Source organism: Nyctibius grandis, chromosome 29, assembly GCF_013368605.1.
Source record: "Nyctibius grandis isolate bNycGra1 chromosome 29, bNycGra1.pri, whole genome shotgun sequence".
Lineage (NCBI taxonomy): Eukaryota > Metazoa > Chordata > Aves > Nyctibiiformes > Nyctibiidae > Nyctibius > Nyctibius grandis.
The window spans coordinates 3,969,362-3,991,858 of NC_090686.1; the positions used below are offsets into that span (position 1 = coordinate 3,969,362).

The window sequence follows — 22,497 nt, forward strand, 5'->3', positions numbered from 1 at the left end:
ACCAGCAGATGATGGTAAGGTAGCCTCTTCCCTCAAAGCCATTAGGTTTCAAGAAGACTTAAAACACTGACAAACAAGTGGAAACGCTACGTTTTTTTTTTAAAAGGATATCTTAATTTCCAAACCAGAGTTGCAACTAAAAATGAAGCAAGTCCCTTTACCATTCTCAGGTGAAAAAAGATGCCAACTACCACAAGCCTCAGATGGTACAGAGGGGAAGGAGGACGCAAGAATTTGGGGTTTCTGCTGGGGTTCGATACCAACACCTTGCACAGAAGCAATGTATAGCTGATCTGCTGCTCCTGACCACATGACAATGGCATCTGCCTTCAGTCAAATAAGACAGCTGCCTCAAGTTGTTTGCTGTCGTTCAGAATACAGCCGAATGGCCAAAAGGGCAGAGGAGGCTGGTGCGAGGCAAGCTGACAGGTGGAGAGCATGGTGGAGCACCATGTACTCTTTTGAACACCCCAACTGGATATGCAGCAAACAGCTCTAGAAAGTGCACCACTTGGGGGGAGAAAAAAAGTTTACAAAACCAAACAAGGAAACCTGGTAACTCCGAAGTCACATGGGCTACCTTCATGTATGAACAAAGAACGAATTTCCACATACTAAACAAAGAAAAATATTTTATTACCAGAGATACTTCTCCATATTGTATTGATTAAGCACCAGGAAACACTCACGTAAATATTTACTGGTTTCAGATACACTCTCTCTGAAGTGATCTGCTTGCCCTTTATATTTTGTCAGTGATTTTGACTGAAAATGTAAGATATACTTCCCTTATAGCCTGTTTATTTACTGGAGATATATGACATTATCTTCCCTTTTGGAGCTCATCCATCCCTCAATGTAATTGACTTACTATCACTACAAGTCAATTCTTCTATCCTCAGTGCCAATGATCTTCAACCACACCAGTAGCCAAACCAGTATTTTTGTTGCTTCTGCTTTAGTGACACTACATTTTATTCACTGGAAACCAATTGATTCTGACAGCTGCTACACACAGATCTACTGAATGGCATGATGGCTCTGGCCAAAATACCCCAGAGCTTGCTGGGGACAGGGGAAACCAAGAATATGAATTTTACAAACCAGAGGGGCAGAATACTTCTCTTTCCCAATTGGAAAAAACAGGCACCAATATTAGAAGTACAATCAGCTACATGGTCCACCTTAGGAGCCCAGCTATGTCTGCGAAAGTGTCTCAGTCAAAATGCCTCTAGCTCACTGGGAGGAATCCAACCCTTTACTCCTAGTCTCACTATAGATATTTTTAAGTTTATTTGAATAAGTGTTTCTAAGTAGCATGCTTATGAGATTTTTCAAAAATTTATTTAACTTGACATCAGAGGAATTATATATTCTATTTTTAGTTGAATCCAGAATAGAAGTATTTGGCCTTCTTCTCTAAAAATGAATTTTATATCATATCATGTGTGCACAAGAGAAAGAGAATGAATGTGTATGCATATAAACAAAATGCAGGGTACATGGCTGCTATAAGCTCTACAAAATCTTCCCTTTTGAAATCTCCAGATGCTTTGACTCAATAACAGCGACTCCTTTTGAGTGAGATGAGCATTGGAGCACATTCTCAAGGAGAAGCGAAAACTAAGAGCCTTCAACAACAGAAAAGCACAGAAAGTACTGAATGTCACACTGAACTGTACCCAATTTATCACGAAGGTCAAGGTTTGGTTTACAGACCATGAAGTCAGGTCAAATGGACTGTCTCCCTGCGTACCACACAAACAACTATGCTCTGCGACGTTATTACTGATGCTGTCTCTGGGCTTGAAATCAGGACGTTAGTGAACTATTTGCTTTTTGTTGGGTTTTTGTCTTCTAAAACTAAGCTTGACAAGCCTTAAAGATAAAAAGGATATTGGATTGATGCAGATTACAACTGACATAAACAAAAGGTGTCAGAAAATACAAACTTTAATCCAGACTCTCTGCTTTGTACTTATATTTGAATGAGTATATGTTACCTAGGCACAAAGTTAAGATATTAATCAGGAAAATGAATTAAATAGTGCTTTGAATTACACATATCATTACAACAGTCATTATTTATTATCATACATTCAGTTCCAGCTAACTATACCGTTGACTCAGCAACAGATATAATGTATTTGTTTCTTTACAAACATTTTATTCTTTACAAGTATTCACAAACACCACATTTGGCTAGATTTGGCTTCTGACTAAAATCAAAAAAAAAATCTAACAGCAGTCTTGCTGTTTCTTATGCTGACACCATCTTTGTTTAAAATTTTAGGGCAAAGTTAAATTTAGAGCAATTTTATTCCTAAATTAGAATTAAAGCCTGTCCATCCCTTTCACTCACACAAGTTTTTGTTTAATTTATAAATAAAATGGGCATCTAAAAAGAGAGGAAAGACTTACACTGGTTCTCAAAAAGAAGAACTTGCATTCCATAGAGGGAAAACGACTGTCGAAAACTGTATGTAACCGAGTTCTTCTTCTTTTGAAAAATCTTGGTCACCTGAAAGTTATCAAATAAACAAAGTGAAATATCTCTTTTACCATATGTGTTTGTGGAAAATTATTGTGCTTAAGAATTAGCATACGAGAAAACATTTTATGCCAAAGAAAGCTATAATCTGCCAGAAAATATGAACTTAAAATTTTATTTATTTTTTTTTTTTAATGCAACTGATTTATTGAATCTAATGCTACTGAAGAAACAAAGCTAGCTTTGAAGCAGCGGTATCTCTTAACCAGAAGGTTGAATATTTTATCCAGATGCAAAGCCTTTGTGTTCTCTATTCTCCAGAACTCTACTTCTTGAAATTTCAGAAAAAAAAAGAACCCCTGCATCCTTATTGTGCACTGTACATGCTAACAAAAATGTGAACATGTTTAAATTATCCTTTTTAAAAAACTTAGCTGCTTCCACACTTCCCTTCACACTTTTTTCTTACAGTCTGACTACAGGCAAGACACGCCTATGGACCTCTCCACACAAGTTTAATTCTTAGCCTTTATTCTCACGTGCTGTGACCTTCCAAACCTCCTTCACTTCTGTGCACCTCCCAGTACTGTCTTACACTGCCTCATCCAATGGTGCTGTTTTCCCTATCATTTGTACAGCCCTTATCTCAAGAAGAGCCCTGAGTCTGTGGAAACCTTTACTTTTTGCTACAATAGAAGTAACATACTACTACTTACCATCAATTCTGGGGTTCTCCTAAAGTGTGAATGCAACCACTCTTTATAACCAAGAGGTTTATTTTTACCAGTTCTTTCTGATTTTTGGGGATGGCATTTTACTAGAACTGACAAATTTGGTCTATATTACTCCCAAAACAGTTTGATAAAACTACTGATATCTGAGTAATAAAAAACAACAGAAAGCTTCCAACCTGAAGATGACAATGTTCTATCATTTTACATCCAAGCTCACATTTACAACTAGGTGGTTATACTCAAAAGGGTTATTTTTTTTTTTATTTGCTTCCTGGTTTTAAGGTCTGAAGGTATGTAAAAATTACACACAATAAAACTGTGCATCTGAAGCATGGCTTTTTCGAAACAAAACATGAAATATTTAGTTTAGTTTTCAGTTCTCAGGTAATAGCCAAATACATTCCAAATAGAGTGCCACAAATTTTCCTATTTTTAAGAGTATATCAACCAAATAATTCCAAGCTGTCACTAGTTTTGTATGTCTATTTTTCAAAAGACTCAGTCAAGTTTACACTAAAAAGTAAAATCAACTGTAAAATGTATTTCAACATATCCTATTCATGTCTGTTTCATAGAACATCTGGGGAATAAAAAGTAATATGCAATTTTTTTTTTCCCACAAGTAACTTGAACTCATTATTCACAGAATTAGGGAAATGAGTAAAGTGGAGGTAACTTTTGTTCTTTACAGTAAAAGCTATTGCATCAAAGTACTTTCTTACAACAGAGTGCAGTAATCAATAAAAGACTTCAGTTTAAAAGCAAATTCCATAAAATGAAGAAAATTAAGAAAATTCAAATCTCAATCATCCCAAGACTGTTGGAATATAAAGTAACAGGTAACAGATATTTATTTTTAGGAATGCTCATGCACTTAATTGCCACGGATTTCATGGAGATAGGTGTTTCTGAATACCTCACTAGAGGGCTATCCACCTGAAAATACATACCACAAGAAGATCATTAAATAAAAATATTTCTCGCTGGTGCAATCCAAGCTTCTGAGGTTTATTTGGATCTGGAACTTCAAACAGCCTGCAGTAGCAAACAAGCCTCCGGTGGGGCAGAGAGAGGACCTGTGATAATACAAAAGTTCATGGTTAATATAGCAATATTTAGCCAAGAGCCAGCAATATTTTTACCTCTAAGCCTCTTAGACTTTTTCCTCAAAGGACCAACAACAGAAAAATAAAGATTTATATGGCACAAACTTGCATGACATTCAAACTTCATCAAAATTCTTATATAAAATATTCTCTAACAGCTTGCATTCCTGTATATGGATGCCAATGAAAGTTTTACTGGGGACACAGTTTTACTTTGTGAAACGATAAAACCTTGAAAGAACTCAAGATTAAGCAAGTGGGAGCTGAAAGCAAAGGATGTTTGCTTTCCTGAGCGTTTTTACGTATCTTTATTAGAAGAAAGGATGCAAAGCAACTTTAGCTTTTGTGAGATGAATACACCGATGTTGTAGATTACTTTTTGACAGCCACTGAGTTAATTCAGTTTGTTCCTTCCCCAATACCAAGGAAATGGTGACATCAGGAAAAAGTAAATGCATTTTCAGCCTGGCTTATTTTCTCATGCCAGCAAGAAAACCAAGAATAATCTTCCATTTTCTTATTTGAAATGCCTGCTGAAGCCATCCCTGAAACTGCTGTTTTCAGCCTAGTGAGACTTCATTTCTTTCAAATGCAAATGACAATATCTTGTCAACAATATTAAAAGAAATCCTTTAAATTTAAAAAAATTGAAGTAGAAAATATTGTTTAGTAACTAGACATATATTTCATTTATATATTTCTTTATGATTTCTGATTCTGCATGAGAATTATGAGATTTATTAGGCAAAGAAAAAAGGTCAAAGACTGTCAATGCTTCTTCTTCCTCTACATGAGTGGGGCAGGGGTGGGAAAAGAGTTTAGGAGTCACTATCTGCCCTTGTTCTTTGTTTGTTATCAAGTCATTTGGTGAGATTTCAGTTTTTCCCCCAAATCCAATGATAACTATACTAATAACAGATAAAATGCTAATAGCATTTATCTATGGCATTAGCTTAACTATCCTCCCTGAACTTGTGAGGAGAAGGTATTTAAGAAAAAATCTGACATGTTCTAAAGGAGCCAGCGTGGTGAAGAATGCTGGAGAAACCAATGGTTCCTATTTTCAGGATATTCTGGCATGGGTCCTCAGCAAAAAGTGGCAGGAATAAACATTGCACATTCTCATTCTCTCCTACTTCCAGACTTAGTTTCACCAGCACATGGCAGTCTGAGATTTGCTACAGTGAGATAACAAAACCCAAAGGTAGTCACCAAGCCTGTGAACTTGCAAACAACTACAGTGAGCTCTGGTATTGAAATTTCACTATAGACAATGCTTTCATTCATAGCAATAGATGACCCGGTAAGATTCCCTTCCACCATATTTTATAAAGGTCACATCTTTCAGTTTGTTTTTTCAGTCCAGGGGTACTGCTAGACATGCATTTGTGAAACAATGACAGGTACTTCACTTAGGAATATGAAGCTAGCTTTGCATGACTTTGTTTACACAGAAAAAGCAAGAAATAGAAGACTGAAAAAATAAATGAAAGTTTAAAGTTCCTTCTCTGGATTGTCCTGCATGAAGATGCTAATGCACAGTGCAGTTACAATTGAGAAAAAAAAATCATTATGATCAAATTTGTGTAAGGTAAACAGATTTCAGAGCACTACGTGCACTCCTCTACTATGAGGTGGTTTTTTTGTTTGTTCAAAACTACTAGCAATAATGTTATCACAAAATTAAAGTAGGTGGAATATTGCTTTTGAAGAATAGTTTTAGTATTATTATTGAATAATATCTATAACTTAAATCTGAAATCAATATTTTCTATGTTCATCTGTCTTTCAGAAGAGAACTGTTAAATTAACTGGTAATATCTTTCTAGAGTATCATTCAGTACTGAAATGGACCAGGAAGAATAAACACACAGGGCCCAGGTAGAAAGTGAGGTGCAACCATAATTTTACTTATTTATTCTCAACTGGCTGTCTAATTTCTACAGTGATAATAGCATTTGAAATGCAAATAAAGTGTACTAAAAAAAGTTCTAGAAAACTATTGGCAATAAATTAAGCAGTCTCTCTAGGAAATATATTTTTAAGAAAAATCTTTATACTTTCGAGAGCTATTACTACAACAATGGGAAAATTTTGTTTGAAAGAAGCCCAGTTTTTTAAAAAGCTAAAATGTAATAGAGTGCATTATTGCCAGTTTAAGAAAATGCTGCCGGTTAAAATGACTATAAATTTTGAAAGAATATGAGAGAAATACCTACACAACCAAGTCCATGATGCAGTGATCCAATCTACAGTAGAAAGACATATACAAGTTCGTTAAACTTCAGAGAAACACAGTACTGTATCATAGCAAGTAAATACGTCACGGTCTTACTATGACTAAATGCCTATAAAGTAAAAACAAATATTTCTATCAATAAATACTCTTGGCTGTTTCCTAAATTTCCTTTCACACAGTTAAAAAGTCTCACCTTGAACCTAGGACTCCACTGAGGGCATTGTTTTCTTAATCCCATTTAATTTACAAGGTCAGGATTAGTTTTAGGATTTGAACTGCTACACGCCTGAATAAAAAAAGAACCATGAAAAAACCCATCTCCCACAGAAGCTTAGATATAAACCCAAATCCCCAAACAATTATGGAAAATAACTTTCATATGAAAGCATAAGTTACTGTCAAATACTGACTTTAGAATATTTATTTCCCTTCTGCTCAAAAATATGTAAAAGCTTTTATTAAGGAAATTTTACTTTCTCTCTTCTCTGCTTCTTCCAAGAGATCTCCTCAATATTTCCTCACTGGGAAACAGAAGTAAATTGAATTTTATTTTTTTTTGGCGGTCCCTCATTCCCTTCCCCCCTCCCGGTGTTGAGACTTGTCTGAGAAGAGATTACAATGCAAAGCTCTTTAAAAGTAATAAGGAGAATCTTGAGATCCATGCTCTTCTTCTTAATAAAAAATCCCCCAAACCATCAGTCCCTGCTGCAGTAAAGCTCCCCAGAGCTGATAAAAAACTGATGTAGGACTTCAAAAACATGCAAGTCTAGGTTTTTTTTGGCTTTGTTCTGGGCTGCCTTTGTGACTATTAACATGAAGATTTTCAGAAGCTGGCTCTAGGACTTGAATTCAAGAAGGCTGAGTATCCATTGTCCCTCTCCACATTAGATGCCATTGTTGGCATGTCAAATACTGTTCTTAATATGTCTCTGTTCACTCAGCTCCTAAAACAAAGGGAAAAACGCTGTGGCCTTCCTTTTCTCTTTCCAACAGACGCTCTGAAGATTAATTTATATAGCAAAGTATGTCAGGATATTTCCCACAACAAAGCAAGACATCTTTGGATGCTCAAACCCAGCACTAGAATCCCTGGGATCTGATTTCCAGATAAGTTCTGAGACAAAATGACACAATCTCTGCTTACAAATACCAGTTCACAGAGCTAGCTTCACGCTGAGAAAGGCACTGGTGTGAACAGAAGTTCTCTATTACTCTTGTAAATTATGGAGCCATAACTGATAGTGTAAATGTTGAAATACGATTCTCTACAACATCACTTAAACAACACACTTCAGTTTTCTTGAAACAAACAGAACTGCCTAAAATGCAGATATTTCAGAACTGTAAAGCTTCACAAAAAGAAAAGCATTTAAGACTCATAACATCATCACTCATGAATACCAGACTGCAACAACAAAATTCATCTGCACTGTGAATGCTCCAAAATTAAAACCAATCTTATACCAAATTATTATTTTGACAGTTTCTGCCTTTTGCCATTTATCAGCCAATTTATACTTCTAGGCAATACACCTCTGTGCTGTTCTGTACTGTATATTGCCCTACATCTCCTTAGTAACTGACAGGCAGTGCAAAGTGAACTTACCGGTTTCTTTCCTACTATGAGTTTTTCAACCTTCTGGACTTGGGATACATGATCCTCATTCGTCTTCAGTTCCCGTTTGCGGATTCGCTCGTAAATCCCGATGAGCATTTCTCGGGGGATGTCCTCGCCATCATCCACACCTGCAGGAGCCAACAGCTTCTGTTACCAGTCTGGCTCTGAATGGTCTGACTAACACACACTGTTACCTCTCAGCAATGCAAGCCTCTCAGCAAGGAGAAGGTAAGAACATGGCAATCTGTTTCCTCTGCTAACAGCAATGCCAGTGTTGCCTAAGACTGCTGATGCACTTGTTTATGGTGTTTTGTTTTATAGCTGCCAGCTAACATCTGTCAGCTCACATCTCCTATGCTGTCCTTGGGCCTACCTCACACCAAAGCAGCAGAACTTATCTTACTCAATACTGAAGCACTGATTTTTGCCCAAAAGCCTGCTGCCCCCACTACACCAAGACATTCATGGAAATTACACAGGTTTGCTTTTTGATTTAAAACTTTAATCTAAAACTAAGCCATAAAAAGGCTAATTTCCTATGTAAATCCTTTTGTTCTTTTTCTTTTATGTTTTCTCTGTTTGGTATCAAAGCTCAAATGAGTTAAATAACCCTTTGGACACTAAAATCTCCACATGATTTCCTCCTAGGAGTATTTCACTGGGAGAAAACAGAACAACCATTCCATTTTGCCTCTGTCCCAACATTACAAATATAACTGTAGTATTATGCTAAGAGATTAATACCAGGCCTTTTTAAATTTTTGTAGGCTTTACAATAAAATGGCAACACTAACTTAAATTTTGCTAAGCTAAAACATCTGCTTAGCACAGATTGTTCATTAATATCTTACATAAATCTAAGGGAATAAAATCACCAAACAGGACTTTCATTTTCAAGTTCTGAAATTCCAGAACACCACAGGTTTTTTGTTTTTACTAGTACTAAAATGAAAAGTACCACATGCACATCTGAACACAAACCGTGATGCATCTGAGATGCGCCAATATATTTTTATATATTAAGCAATTGGATTCTATCTTTCTGCCATTTAGCCCACTTTTAGATATCACTGAGAAAATGGCTGTTAAACAATACATCAGTACTTGCTGGTGCCTGCAGCAGCAGGACTATTCTGCTACATCCATTGTTGCCAAAAGAAGAGAGACTGTGCACTAAGTTGTGCTTATGCTGTGCTTAAAAGCAGGGGGAGGAGGAGGAGAGACTGAGCAGGCAATTTTCCTGGCCTTTGCACAAACACACAGTAATGGAACTATAGTAAAAGCTGCTTTTCCCCTATGGGCACAAACTATCTTAAAGGAAAAAAAGGGATGGGGACTTCAGCCTCATTTTATTTCTCTAACATCTGGGTGCTCTTCTGTGATAAAAGGTAAATGCTGTCTGATCCCTTCTCCCTTGAGTGCCCAGGAACAACAGGAGGTGTCATCTCCCCATGCACGATCTTCCTCCTCAGCTCTACAGTGACTACTCCCCGCCAGGCAGAGCTGAGCATTGGGTGAGCTGATCCTTCACAAAAACCTGCTCTTTTTCACCAGAAAGAACCAGGACAGACAGATCTGAGATACAGATTTGAGAAAATACCTGTATTATTTTGTCACTCGAAGTGCAGGCTTAGGTGTGCCATAGCCTGGCAAATAGTTTCTTGATCAGGAAATACACCAATGAAGAAACCAAAATGAAATTGCTGTGCTATTTACTGTGTACCTTTCATGAAGGTTTTGGAGTTAGGATTTATTTTTCCCCACCAAGAATTTAAATTTTTAGTTAATTTCCAAAAGTCCTCATCATGGCATAGTGATTTGTGTTCCTTAATACACATACACATACAGCCGGGGCAAATGCAAGTTTCTATGGCAATACTTAACACCCAAGGTTCTAGCAAAGTCATTCATCTGCATCTCTTAAGAATGTGGAAAGCTGTTATGTTGCTTCGGGCCCCAGGTTTGTATCTTTCTAACAAAACCACGGAGACAATGGCTCTGTCTCCTCTGCATGTCTACTTAACAAGAATAAGAAATTCATGCTTTTGAAACTAGGGAGGAAAATAAGTTTTCTTTTAGAATAAAACTCTAAAATGTGTAACAGACCTTACTTGTTTATTTTTTTTCAGAACAGAGATCTGATATCCCTTGTAATACATTGGTTGCTATGGAGAAATCACAAACTACAAACCATAAAGACAGCATCCCTATAAGAATTCATTAGTAAGCTTATGCTGCAGTGTAGTGGTGTAATTCACCATCCAGAAATCACACTCCTCCTCTCAGGAACAGCCCACAATATGCAGTGACACTATATGAAGATTTACATATCTATAAACAAACACACATTCATTCTTTGCAATGGAATTTATCTCCCTTCATTCACGTGCATAGAAGCTCTTGTCTTTATGAGGTGCCCTTTGACTTTGTAAAGGGTGTTAGTGTGGCAAATTCCAATTATATCTAAAAAAACGAGGTACTGTAGAATTCTGAATACAAGGTCCTGGTCACTTTTCAGCTACACTGAAAGAACTGGGAATAAAAGGACCTGACAATATATCCACTCAAGACAGACAAATAAAAATGACAAAATACTACAAGCTTAGTTCTGTTTTCACTATTCCAGAAATCACTAAAGCCTCTAAAAATGACAGTAGTTTTAAAAGTCAGATGAAATCAGAATCTTCTGCCCTGTATTTTGTCTTTTTTTCCAGAAGATACATGGTGTTCCTCCAATGACAGTTACAGGGAAAAGTTTTCATGACCGTCATGGTTAGAGTTTGCTTACCCCTTAGATTCTTGACAAAATCTTCTAGCTTCATTTTGCGTTCTGGCTTCACGTTTGGGCTGTACATATCAGTGTTTAACAGTATGATGGCAAAAGCTAGAATGAAGATGGTATCAGGGTTTCTAAATTGTCTCACAACACCTGGATTGCAGATACAGTATCGTTGGCTGTAAAAAAAGCAAAGAGGGGAAGCTGTCAGACCTATGAATAACTATTCTAATTCCACCAAATAAACCAACTGCTGAGCCACTCCAGAGGCTGAGCAAGCTATTATTCACATTCCATACATATATTTAGTTTTCCATCCCCATATTTCAATAAGCCAATCCTAGAATGTGGAAGGCTTTTGTTTTTTACTACCACTGTAACTTCACTTCTTAGTACAGATTCTGAGCTACAGTAACTTCAGTATTTCATTCTTTTTTTCTAGTGAGTAATACCTATTGACACCCGGTAAGAAAACAGCATTGATTTTAGCTTACTGCCACATGATGATTTACGTCTCATCCTGCCCTGGATAAGGTACACTTCTGTTAGTATTAATAAGTTAATAATCTTTATTCCACTATCATTGCAATGCTGAATGAAAGGTCGAGAGCATATATACTCTCAAATGTAAATGCTCTTATAATTCCACTCATACAAACTACTCTATGCAAATTGTTAGAGACATTCAAACATCCTTGAATTTCTTTTCAACTGATGCCAGGAAGAACTTTTAGTTCATAAACCTTGCTACGTTAATACAAATGGCATACGTGAACAGCACCAGCAAAGAAAACTTCCTATTTCATACTTAGCAAAACCACCACAAATGACATGTTGTACTTCAAACTGTATGTAGCTCACAAGGACAGTGCAAATAAGCAGGGAAATAACTCAGATATACTCAACTTCCCCAGTTCTCCAGTTTGACCATTAGACAACAGCAGGTTTCTGGTGACTGAATAATTTATTTCAGCATCATACCTAAAAGCTTCAATGAGCCGTTCGACTTTCTGGGCTTCTCCTTGAACACGGATATGAGCCTGAAATTTCCTGAGTGCTTCATCCAGTTCCATTGTCGAGAAGTCCATCTCATCCACAACACAGCTACGATAAAAACATATTGCCATTGTGTCTTTTAATTTCTAACAATACGGTACCAAAGGTAAGATTCTGAGACCAAAAGAACCTTGCTATTTTCCATCTCTTGTAGAGATTCATGGAGCTTTCTGAAACGTTCTGCAGCAATTGCAATAATTGTAGGTGAGCTGTGAAGGAAGGATTGCAAATACTAGATCAATGAGAATGTGTATGTATAAGCAGGCCTTTTTTTTCTTTTTTTTAACAGAAGGACTGCTGGAATGACAGATGTCTGACCGATGTAAGCGACATACCATTGCCAAGAATAATTATTGGCTTTGTGCTTCCAAGCTAATCAATTATTACAATGCCTATAATAATAATAAATAGTTTATACTGCTCAAAATATCAAATCTCAAACAGCCTGCAGCAAGCACAATGATCTGCACCAAATGCTTCTGTGTCTAGGAATGTTCTTACACATGGAGAAAAAAAATTAATCTTGTTTGGATACTCTCTTACTCTTACTGTAATTCTCATCTCCCCATCATTTGCCATGTCTTTCAGTTAACATTAATGGAGAAATAATTACTTTCTCACTCTGAAAATACAGTGCTGACAAAAATAAAAAAGGAACCCGTTTAATATAATCAACAATGTGAACTATGTCATTTTAATACTTTGTTTAAAGACTACTTTAAAATCAGCAGCTTATACATTTCCTTTCTTTAAACTTAGCTTTTCGTTTTTAAATAACCAGCCATGAATCACTGCAAGTAGCAGCACTGTAATGCAGAAACCACAGAAAGAAAGCACAATCCAGTTTTAAAAGCCTTTTCTTAGATGTAGAGCTATACAGTGATAAATTAGAGTAGCTCACATTTTTCTTCCAGTCATATTGTAGCTAACATAGATTAATACTGAAGCAATTTATTCCCTTTGCCTTGAATATTTTTCCTTTTATGCAGAAGCACAAGGAAAGAAACAAACAAGCTTGGCATTTCTCACGCCCTTTCCAATCCACACCTAAAAAGCTATTATCAGTTCTGCAATAATGTTCACAGCCTTCCCACCTTATTGTACGTTCTGTAACACTTTCAAAAGCTCTTTTCACCTTCAAAGGTGTAAAGCACATGTGCAGACAAGCTGGAGTCAAAATGAAGTAATTAGAGCAATTAAGGACCACGCTGGCCAACAACATAGTGGGGAGGGGTCTTAAACAAGCTTTTATAGTGCGCCCTCAGCAAGTTTGCCAACAACACCGAGCTGTGCAGTGTGGTCGCCACGCTGGAGGGAAGGGATGCCATCCAGAGGGACCTGGACAGGCTGGAGAGCTGGGCCTGTGCGAACCGCATGGAGTTCAACAAGGCCAAGTGCAAGGTCCTGCACGTGGGTCGGGGCAATCCCAAGCACAAATCCAGCCTGGGCGGAGAATGGATTGAGAGCAGCCCTGAGAAGAAGGACTTGGGGGTGATGGTTGATGAGAAGCTCAGCATGAGCCGGCAGTACATGCTTGCAGCCCAGAAGGCCAACCGTGTCCTGGGCTGCATCCCCAGCAGCGTGGCCAGCAGGGCGAGGGAGGGGATTCTGACCCTCTGCTCCGCTCTTGTGAGACCCCCCCTGCAGTGCTGCGTCCAGCTCTGGGGCCCCCAACAGAAGAAGGACACGGAGCTGTTGGAGCGAGTCCAGAGGAGGCCACAAAGATGATCCGAGGGCTGGAGCCCCTCTGCTCTGGAGACAGGCTGAGAGAGCTGGGGCTGTTCAGCCTGGAGAAGAGAAGGCTCCAGGGAGATCTTCTAGCACCTTCCAGTACCTGAAGGGGGTACAGGAAAGCTGGAGAGGGACTTTTTACAAAGGCAAGGAGTGACAGGACGAGGGGGAACGGTTTTAAACTGAAAGAGGGGAGATTGAGATGAGATCTTAGGAAGAAATTCTTTGCTGTGAGGGTGGTGAGACACTGGCCCAGGTTGCCCAGAGAAGCTGTGGCTGCCCCCTCCCTGGCAGTGTTGAAGGCCAGGTTGGATGGGGCTTGGAGCAACCTGCTCTAGAGGAAGGTGTCCCTGCCCGTGGCAGGGGGGTTGGAACTAGATGGTCTTTAAGGTCCCTTCCAACCCAAACCAGTCTGTGATTCTATGATACGAACTACGGAGATAGCAGATACACTGTCATGGTCAATGTTCTTAACTGGAACCAGTACTTTTATGCAAATATTTCAAAATAGTAAACAAAACAGTTCTAGTGGCTGTGTAATAACAGAAAAGGGAACAAGTTACTTCGGCCAGGTCTATACAGCAAAGGGAATCACGAAAGTCAGTAAGATCAAACATAATTGTTTAGCTTTTTTTTTTAGCAATGGTTAAAAAATCATAGCCCTTGATAATATCATGATCATAATGATAAAGAGAACATGATTAAATGGACTTTAGTCACTGCAGGAGAACTTGAGTACAGACATCCTCTGGGTGAATAAGCCTGTGCTGACGACCATATCTTCACTATTATAGTTACATCTCCCAGGCAGGTAAAAGCAAGAAGCAGTCAGGCTTCACCACTTCTAGGTAGGCAGATAATTGAAACTACAGGGAACTACCTCCTGCTTACCATCTCTCTACAAAATTTAGGCACGAAGAGTGGAACATACCATTTGCTGGGTCACGGCAGCACAACTGCCTTGATTCTGTACTCTTGCACGTAACTGTGTAGTGTAATGAACTGAAATGATGGAGTCCCATAGAGAGCAACGGGATGCCATGCTTTCCCTCTCACTTTCAGCAGTGTTCTTTATGATTGTTCTATTTTATTCTTTCTTTGAGTGACTGCACACGTGTTTTCTAATGCAAAGTCAAGACACAGTAGAAAGTCAGATCCTCAGTTACCTCTCTATTAATATCAAGCACTCCTTGGTCAGGCAGAGAGAATGCTGAGGCTCACTGCAGAACAGCAGTGCTTTGGGAAGCATGTCTGGTGTGTCCCAAATGTTGACCAGGACAACAACATCAACGCCAGCTATGCCAGCTCCCAAACAATGCCTTTACAGTTGAGCTACCACCAGGTAGCAACTACAGTAGGCCCAGAATGCAGCTACTCTCTTGAATATTTCAAACAGTTGAAACACCCTAATTTACAGGTTCTGGGAAACTTGAACACAAATCAAAGCGAGTCACTTGAAATTAAACTGTGTAACAGAAAAAGGATCATCTGTTAAAATACCTTTTCTATGTAACAACGTTCAGTTCGACAAAATCTACCTCCGATCTGTAAAAGGGATATTTAAGATGAAATGCTATTCTGTTGTCTCTTTTTAAGAAAAAATACCTTGTTCCTATTCGCAGGCAAGGTTCAGAACACTGTCAAGAGAACTGCACCGCTTACAGGGTGTTCCTCGCCCCAAAGCACAGCGGAAACAGCTTATTTAAGAACGGATTTCCTTCAATAAAAGGATTGTCGTGGGGTTGTAGGTAGGTAATTATGACCTTACTGTTAACAATTCACCTCATCACAGATACAGAACTGGCTTAGCAGAGGCACACTTCTACTTACCCATATTCTGCTAGTCTGTTTGAGACTGTGAGTGCAAATGATTTGTTCAAGATCACAGAATGAATCATCTAATCCTGGACCTGTACTGTTTCCTTCCAAAAAATCAGAAAATACACACTCTTTGGGAAGTCTTGACCCTAGTCTGACTCATAATTGTAAAATCCAGACAATCATTACAAGTAGCTAATAATGAATCATGCTGAATAGGGATTGCATCAAAATCAAGCCATATTCTATTACTCTGTATTGTAAGGCTGCTATACTTGACTGCATGCTTTGGTACAGAGCCTCTTCCGTTCTTTCTGCTGGGTATTGTACTATACAAGGCACAGGAAAGAAAGAGAGGACCTCTAAAAACAGGTCTATGGCATATGTACACAGGACATTAGCTCTATTAGCACAGTGTTCAAGCTTGCAGCTTGAGATACATAAGTTCTGACAGCATAACAGTAAGATCGGAATGACTGTAGGGAACGTGACCAAAATCTTTGCAGTATGAAGCCAGTGAGAGCAGTCTATAAGGTGTTGGCAGACACTTTGTATCATGATACCATAACCTTAACATTTTTTGCCATGTATCAATATTATGGTATCAATATGATCTATCAACATTTAGCCCTCAAGAAAGACTGTGTCTACAGACCAATGCAAATTTCAGCACAGCTTTTTTTATACTCCAGTTAAAACCTGTGGTCAGAATTTTTCCTAGTCTTCCTTAATGGGCAAGATGTTTCATTCTCTGCAGTTTTGTTAAACATTTAACTAAACTTTTTATACAATTCCTTGAACAAAACTGAACTAAGATGTATTTAGGTCAGTGTATCAGACACAAAAAAAAAAAAAGAAGTGCCGAAAGAATATGTGACTTAAACGAACACCCTCTTAAAATAAAGCAACTTCTTTTTTGGTCTACTCTGTGTATAAGGTTTAGAATTTTATGACCAAGGTGATAAAAGTCTAATTTTCTGCTTTGAATTTCTTTGGTTTTTAAAACAGTTTTTGTTTAACTGATCTTTTGCAAAAGAACAGTTTGTATAGATCTTGTCAGCATATGCCCGTACGCGCTGAAATCCCTGTTTATCTAACATCTGAGCCATTTGGCTGTAATAATTATTTTCATGTTCTGTTACTGATGAAGCCTTATGTTGCATGTAATATTATTTTGTTTCATTCAGTAAATTATTAGGGAGCCTGAGGAAGGAAAAAGACTTCAAAATAACACACTCTAATGCCAATAAAATTACAACATAAATTTAGAGTAAATATACATGACTAGAGGGAATATAAATCCTTGTAAGTATCTTGCTGGATCGATAACAAAACCAGTAACTTCGCTGGAAAGCAAAGAAAGAAATATTTCCTCATGCGCATGTTTTCTTTCTTAACCCTTAGAGTCTTGTTCCCCCCTCCTTCAGAACAAGATCCAGAGATAAGCACAAAACATTCAGAGACCATTACTGCCTCTAGCTTGATGAAACGTCTTACTTGAACACTAAAACAAGCTTACCTCCTCCCCCCCCCCAATACTCACTCTAACACATCCCGGTTGAACTGTTTTTGCCGATTTCCCAAAAATTCTCCAATCATCTGTCTGCTGAGACCTTTCCTTTGCAGGAGAAAGTGGGCAACACCAACTGGAGTATCTGGCACAAAACCCCGCTCGATTAGGTACTGGACTCCTTTTTCAGGTTTTCTGAGGAGAAATGAAAATGCAAAACTATTAATTTTCTTCCATTGGACCTGAAGACGTGTGATTAAAATTTTACAACAATTTTGCCAATCACTTTTGACTAACATACTACTAGTATGGGCTAGTTTAGTTTCAGGATAAATGTAACCATCCCATAGAACATACTGTTCAGTGTTAATAGCTTACTAGCTTTGAAACACATCTTTGCATGTTATTACACATTTCCCTGCTCCATAACCCTTCCAAAGAGAAGCTTTATATGCAAGCAGCTTCAGGCATGAAAGTCAAACCACTCGTCAATGCAAAAGACAAGCCCAACATCAGCTACTAAATGCTCCTGGTGCTGGGGGAGCTGGACCTTCCAGAAACTGAGCTAAAAAGCTGCCAATGATAAATGAGAAACAAAAAACACCCCTGACCCCCTGCCCCCCTGCTGTCAAACGTTAAACTTATTGAACAAAAACACCTGAAGAGGTATAACTTGAAAGCTAAGAATACAAAAAAAAAAAAGGAAAAATAAAGTCAATCATGCAAAAAGAAGCAATCAAAAAATAATGTTTTTTTCTTGCCCTTTAACACACCCATTGCCCCAGACCTCCCTCTCTCAGACAAGCACCTCCGTAGTTTCTGGAGTATTTTACATCTCTTTACACATCAGCTCCAGATTTAGCTGTAATCGTTTTCAGATCTCAAAACAAAGCAAGCTGAAGCCACTCATTTTAACAATGATGGGGGGTTGGAACTAGATGGTCTTTAAGGTCCCTTCCAACCCAAACTATTCTATGATTCTAAGCAGCATGTGCTGGGGAGAAGGGTAAGGGATGGAACTGATTTCTGGGAATAAAATCTACTGGCATCTTTCTTTTGAAGATATTAAAGGGATATCTTTACAGAACCAGTAATTTCATAATCATGTTTATTTTGTAAGGAATTGTAATATAATGTCCACCTGTAAGAGTGAATGATTTGCAGCATGCTGGATGACCCGAAAGACATTTCCTTTAAGGCAAGCAAAATCAATTTCAAAGGACAAGGTGACCGTACTATTTTTATACAAGGTTGATCATACAACCATAATCCTTCCTCAGGGTTTTTAATTGCAAATAACATTCCTAAATACATCACCATTCAGTTCTGCTACTCTTTTATGTTACACTATTACACACTTAATACCTTATTATGAGTTAGATAGATCAGAGGAATATATATAATTTAATCAAAAGGGAGTTCTCAAATCTCAATTTCTGGCATCAAGCTTTGTGGCTCTTTTCATCTGAAATAAGATTACACATACGGTTATCTTCTAAATACAGTCCTGTAAAATGAATCTCCATAATCAAAAAGTACCCTTTTTCTTCTAAGTAATGTAACTGCTACGTTCAGATGCTTTTGAGTCTTATTTCAGAATTCTTAATCTTTCTGAATTTAAATTCATAGCATCCAATAAAAACAGGAATAGTTTCCTCCATCCCCCTTGTTAGTGAGCTCCATTTGTCCATAAAATTTGGAGTGATACAAACCCAGGAGAGTTCCTCTCCAGCAATTGTCAAAACAGAAAACAAAGAACACTATCAAAAAGCACAACTTGATCCAAAGATCACCTTTACTTGAGATACAAAAAATGCTGGATTGGTACTTATTGTACTAAACCACAACTTGAATTCTTACCACCCCCATAAGCCTGAACATTTAAAATCATCACAAAGGTGACACATGATTTATTTTGCATCAGTTCCTATGTAGTTGTGTAATTTTACATACGTCAGGGTCTGCTCTTTCACATAAGAAGCCCTGCTTCTGGTTCAGCAATATGAGAGGACTTTATTCAAATACACTTCAAACTAGGCTGGGTAAGTCTCCGAAACAGACTTCAAAATCCACTTAGCAATACACTGGGAGCCAAAAGCTCTTTGCCCATTGATACCTTCTTCATGCTGAAGTGAAGCATCAGGACGTTTTGCAGTCTAGGATTATTTGAAAGTAGTCCCATTTGTTACAAAAGTTGTAACGTGGAAGCAGTGTAAACTCTGAGCTGTAATAACATGAAAATAGTACCTGAAAACTCTGAACTGTAAGAATGAACTCTTTCCCTATTAGACAAATCAAACTGTGGCAGCAGTGGCATAACCTGAAGAGTAACAAGCCTGTAAGAGTCATTTCCACAGTGAAATGACACAGTTATTCCTTTCTAATTCATGGCCCTACCCACTGAATTTGCCAACTAGACATCAATAAAATTGTGTCATATTATTTTGAAATCTGTCCTCTAAAAACTGTTAAATTTGTTGTTCTGTTCTAGAAAAACAACTGTAAACCTAGAGAATATGACTGACCTCAACTGAAGGGCTACTTCTGGGCTGACCCCAGCCAACAGCCAAGCACCCAGACCAAGCCCCTACTGAGCTACTGCTAAAAATAAAGAACTCAAGAATTAAGGGCTTCTCTAGAGACTTTCTAACAGGTGTTGAGATGGGAACTGTAACTTTCTGTAATTTACTTTGATCTTTCTTTGAAGGTTCCAATAGTCATCATTAGAACGGGGATAAAGGATTTCTTAGAGCAGGACAACTGTTCTTAATGACAGAACCTATAGCTTTGGGTGGCCTAATGGCAGTCTACAACAGAGTCTATTCTAAAGGATGGCACAAAGGACAAGAACCCAGAGGCAGCTGGTACCACTCTGTAGTTGTCAGGGTGGCACTCGCTGAGCAAGGCAGCCTACAATGTTCTCAGTTTCCCTCCTATCCAAATGAATACTATGTGGCTCACAGGAGAACTCTGAAGGTTAAGGTTGGTATGGGAATGTGCACAACTAAACAAAATAAGTTTCTGTGGCTAAATGGGGGTATTAAATATCAGAGGAGGAAAAATTTTCTTATCCAGTGAGTAACTCCCTAGCTTCCCATTCAGCTCATAAATGCTAATTTTGGTTTCTGTTCTGGAGGTCTAGCTTGCCGACAAAATTTTTTCATATTTCTAGTTTTGATGGTCTGAAACCTTGAATCCATTCAACACTCCTGACCAAGAAACTGAATTTAATATGAACTAAATTTTATCAAGCAGCTTATTGAAAGACTAATTTCCTTTTTTTTTTAATCTCCTTGCAAGCTAGGGAGGTTCAGGGGGTTTTATTGCTGTTGTAGGCTGCCTCCCACCCCTACACCAGGGGGTATCTTATTTAGCAGGAAAAGTACTTAATAGAAAACTGTGACTTTGTAAGTGTGTTCTCAAGTGCTGTACTTCCAATGAAATTTTACTTAAAAAGTGAAGCTAACAATAGGTTAAGAGAAAAATGTACACAAGGGTGCCTTCCCTCTCTGTCTTTAAACACAAGCAATATTTTCTCTCTCTTCAAATTCAGAGAAATTGAAGAACTAAACAGGTTCGTGGAAACTGAAGTCATTCCCCGCATTACAAATTTCAAATATTACTAAGTATGAAGGAATTGCCTCTTAAATGCACCAAGAGGACACATAGGTTGTGGTGTTGACTATCCGCAAACTACCAGAAACTCATTTGCTCCTTCCCAATTAAAGACAAAAAATACCAGGCAGCCGACAGGGTTTCTGGGAAGGCAGGTTTTAAAAAACACAAGCAAACAGGGATTCTACTGCTGGCAAAACCAGCTGTTTTAAATTGGACAAACTTTCTTTTTTACCAAACCCTAATTTTCCTGAAGTGTATGATTGGATGCAGAAGGGAGTGAGACATGAAAGGGTCATGGATTTAAGACGAGATAGGACATCTGACACAAATTATCCTCATTTCTGCCTACTCAGAATTGAGCGTAGACCATTTTGTACTTACAACTGAGAGTCTTTTGTGATTAGGAAAATTCCCAGTGATGGCTTGTTAATTACACCTACCAATAACAGGCAAGATGAGAAGTCTATAAATAGCAATTGTGGAAGCTGCATAAGCAGAGCATTTATTTTCAGATTTGAATACACTAACTAATATCAAAATGCACCCTTCTAAAGCTAGCACTTTACACAGCTGATGATATACATATTTAGAGAACTTTTCATATTTACAGGATTGCTTCCAAAATAAAGCTTAAATATACTTCTACCAAAAAAAAACCCAACCAAAACAAATCAAAAGGAATCTACACTGAAAGGGAAAAAAAATCAACTAACACAAAAAGATGATCAAAAACATATTTACATAAGATTCTCAGATGTTGCATAAAGGGCCAAGGAATTTGCCAGCAACTGATTAATAACAAGACCTTTAGGATGGTTTAAAGCAACTTTTAGAGGAAAAACATCAATGGAGAAAGTAATGCAAACTTCAAAATAACAGATCAAAACAGTACACTTCAATATGCATGCTTCTTGGAGCGTACTGGTCATATCCAGTAAAAATGGTGTCTTTGTGTGTTTCTGAAGACAGGTTGGATGGATCCTGCAGCAGGTTTTGGAAATGGACATCTTTAAGAGGAAGGAAATTGCAGGAATGAAGAGTGCAAAATCACACACAGACGAGAGTTAAAAAAACAAAGAGCAAAAGACCCAAGCCCCCTAAAACCCCATTTCCTCAAAAGCCAAGACAACAGTAAATCCCTGCCCATCACTGCTGTTTCCTCTAGTCAGTATTACACCTTTCCTTCCTAGGCGTGCTACTAACTAGAAGGAGATGGCTTATTTACTCAGCAAGTTCTACATGCAGTACTGAAAGCGTAAATTCAGTCGAAGTTCATATAACTTGCTGACATTTGCGGAGATCTCATTAGGGTGGTGGTTTGTTGGGGGGTTATAGCTCGAGGAGTTGTGGTTTTATTTTTCTTTAACAGCTATGCAGGTTGAATCTGGAAAAGTCACAAAAAGGTCAGAATGTTTAGGAGTTTTGCTCAGGTAAGTGATGTACGAGGCTCTCCTAAGAATGAGGTCCCCTTTGGAGTATGTGGTAGAAGAGAAAAGAAGAATAGTAAATAGGGTAATAATATCAAAGTTGGTACATTCCTGAGAGGTGTCCCTTATCCAAGTTAGGAATATATAGAAAGAAAGTAAAAAAAGAGTATTTTTTTTCATTAGACTAAAACCTACATGTATAGAAGAAGCACAATATCTTTAGAAAAACACTGCATTGCTCATATGTTTATTGCCATGAGCAAATTAGTAAGGAGAGCAGTGACCCAGACATCTATAATTCTGAATGTGTCATTATTTGTCACAGTTAACTTTCACCTGGTTGGAGGAACCACTGACAGACAATTTAGGATGC

At 38.0% G+C, this 22,497-nt stretch overlaps 1 protein-coding gene across 2 annotated transcripts in view; it reads right to left on the bottom strand.

Moving 5' to 3' along the window:
• IQSEC1 (IQ motif and Sec7 domain ArfGEF 1) overlaps positions 1-22,497 on the bottom strand; it is a 72,084-nt gene that overhangs the window by 15,525 nt on the left and 34,062 nt on the right. For both annotated transcript variants that reach the window (XM_068420030.1, XM_068420029.1), the window contains 7 exons: positions 17,113-17,274; positions 11,946-12,068; positions 10,977-11,143; positions 8,177-8,316; positions 6,551-6,580; positions 4,176-4,301; positions 2,422-2,521 (listed from right to left, as the gene is read on the bottom strand). In XM_068420030.1, coding sequence (XP_068276131.1) covers positions 2,422-2,521; positions 4,176-4,301; positions 6,551-6,580; positions 8,177-8,316; positions 10,977-11,143; positions 11,946-12,068; positions 17,113-17,274 — 848 coding nt within the window. The remainder of the gene's footprint in view (positions 1-2,421; positions 2,522-4,175; positions 4,302-6,550; positions 6,581-8,176; positions 8,317-10,976; positions 11,144-11,945; positions 12,069-17,112; positions 17,275-22,497) is intronic.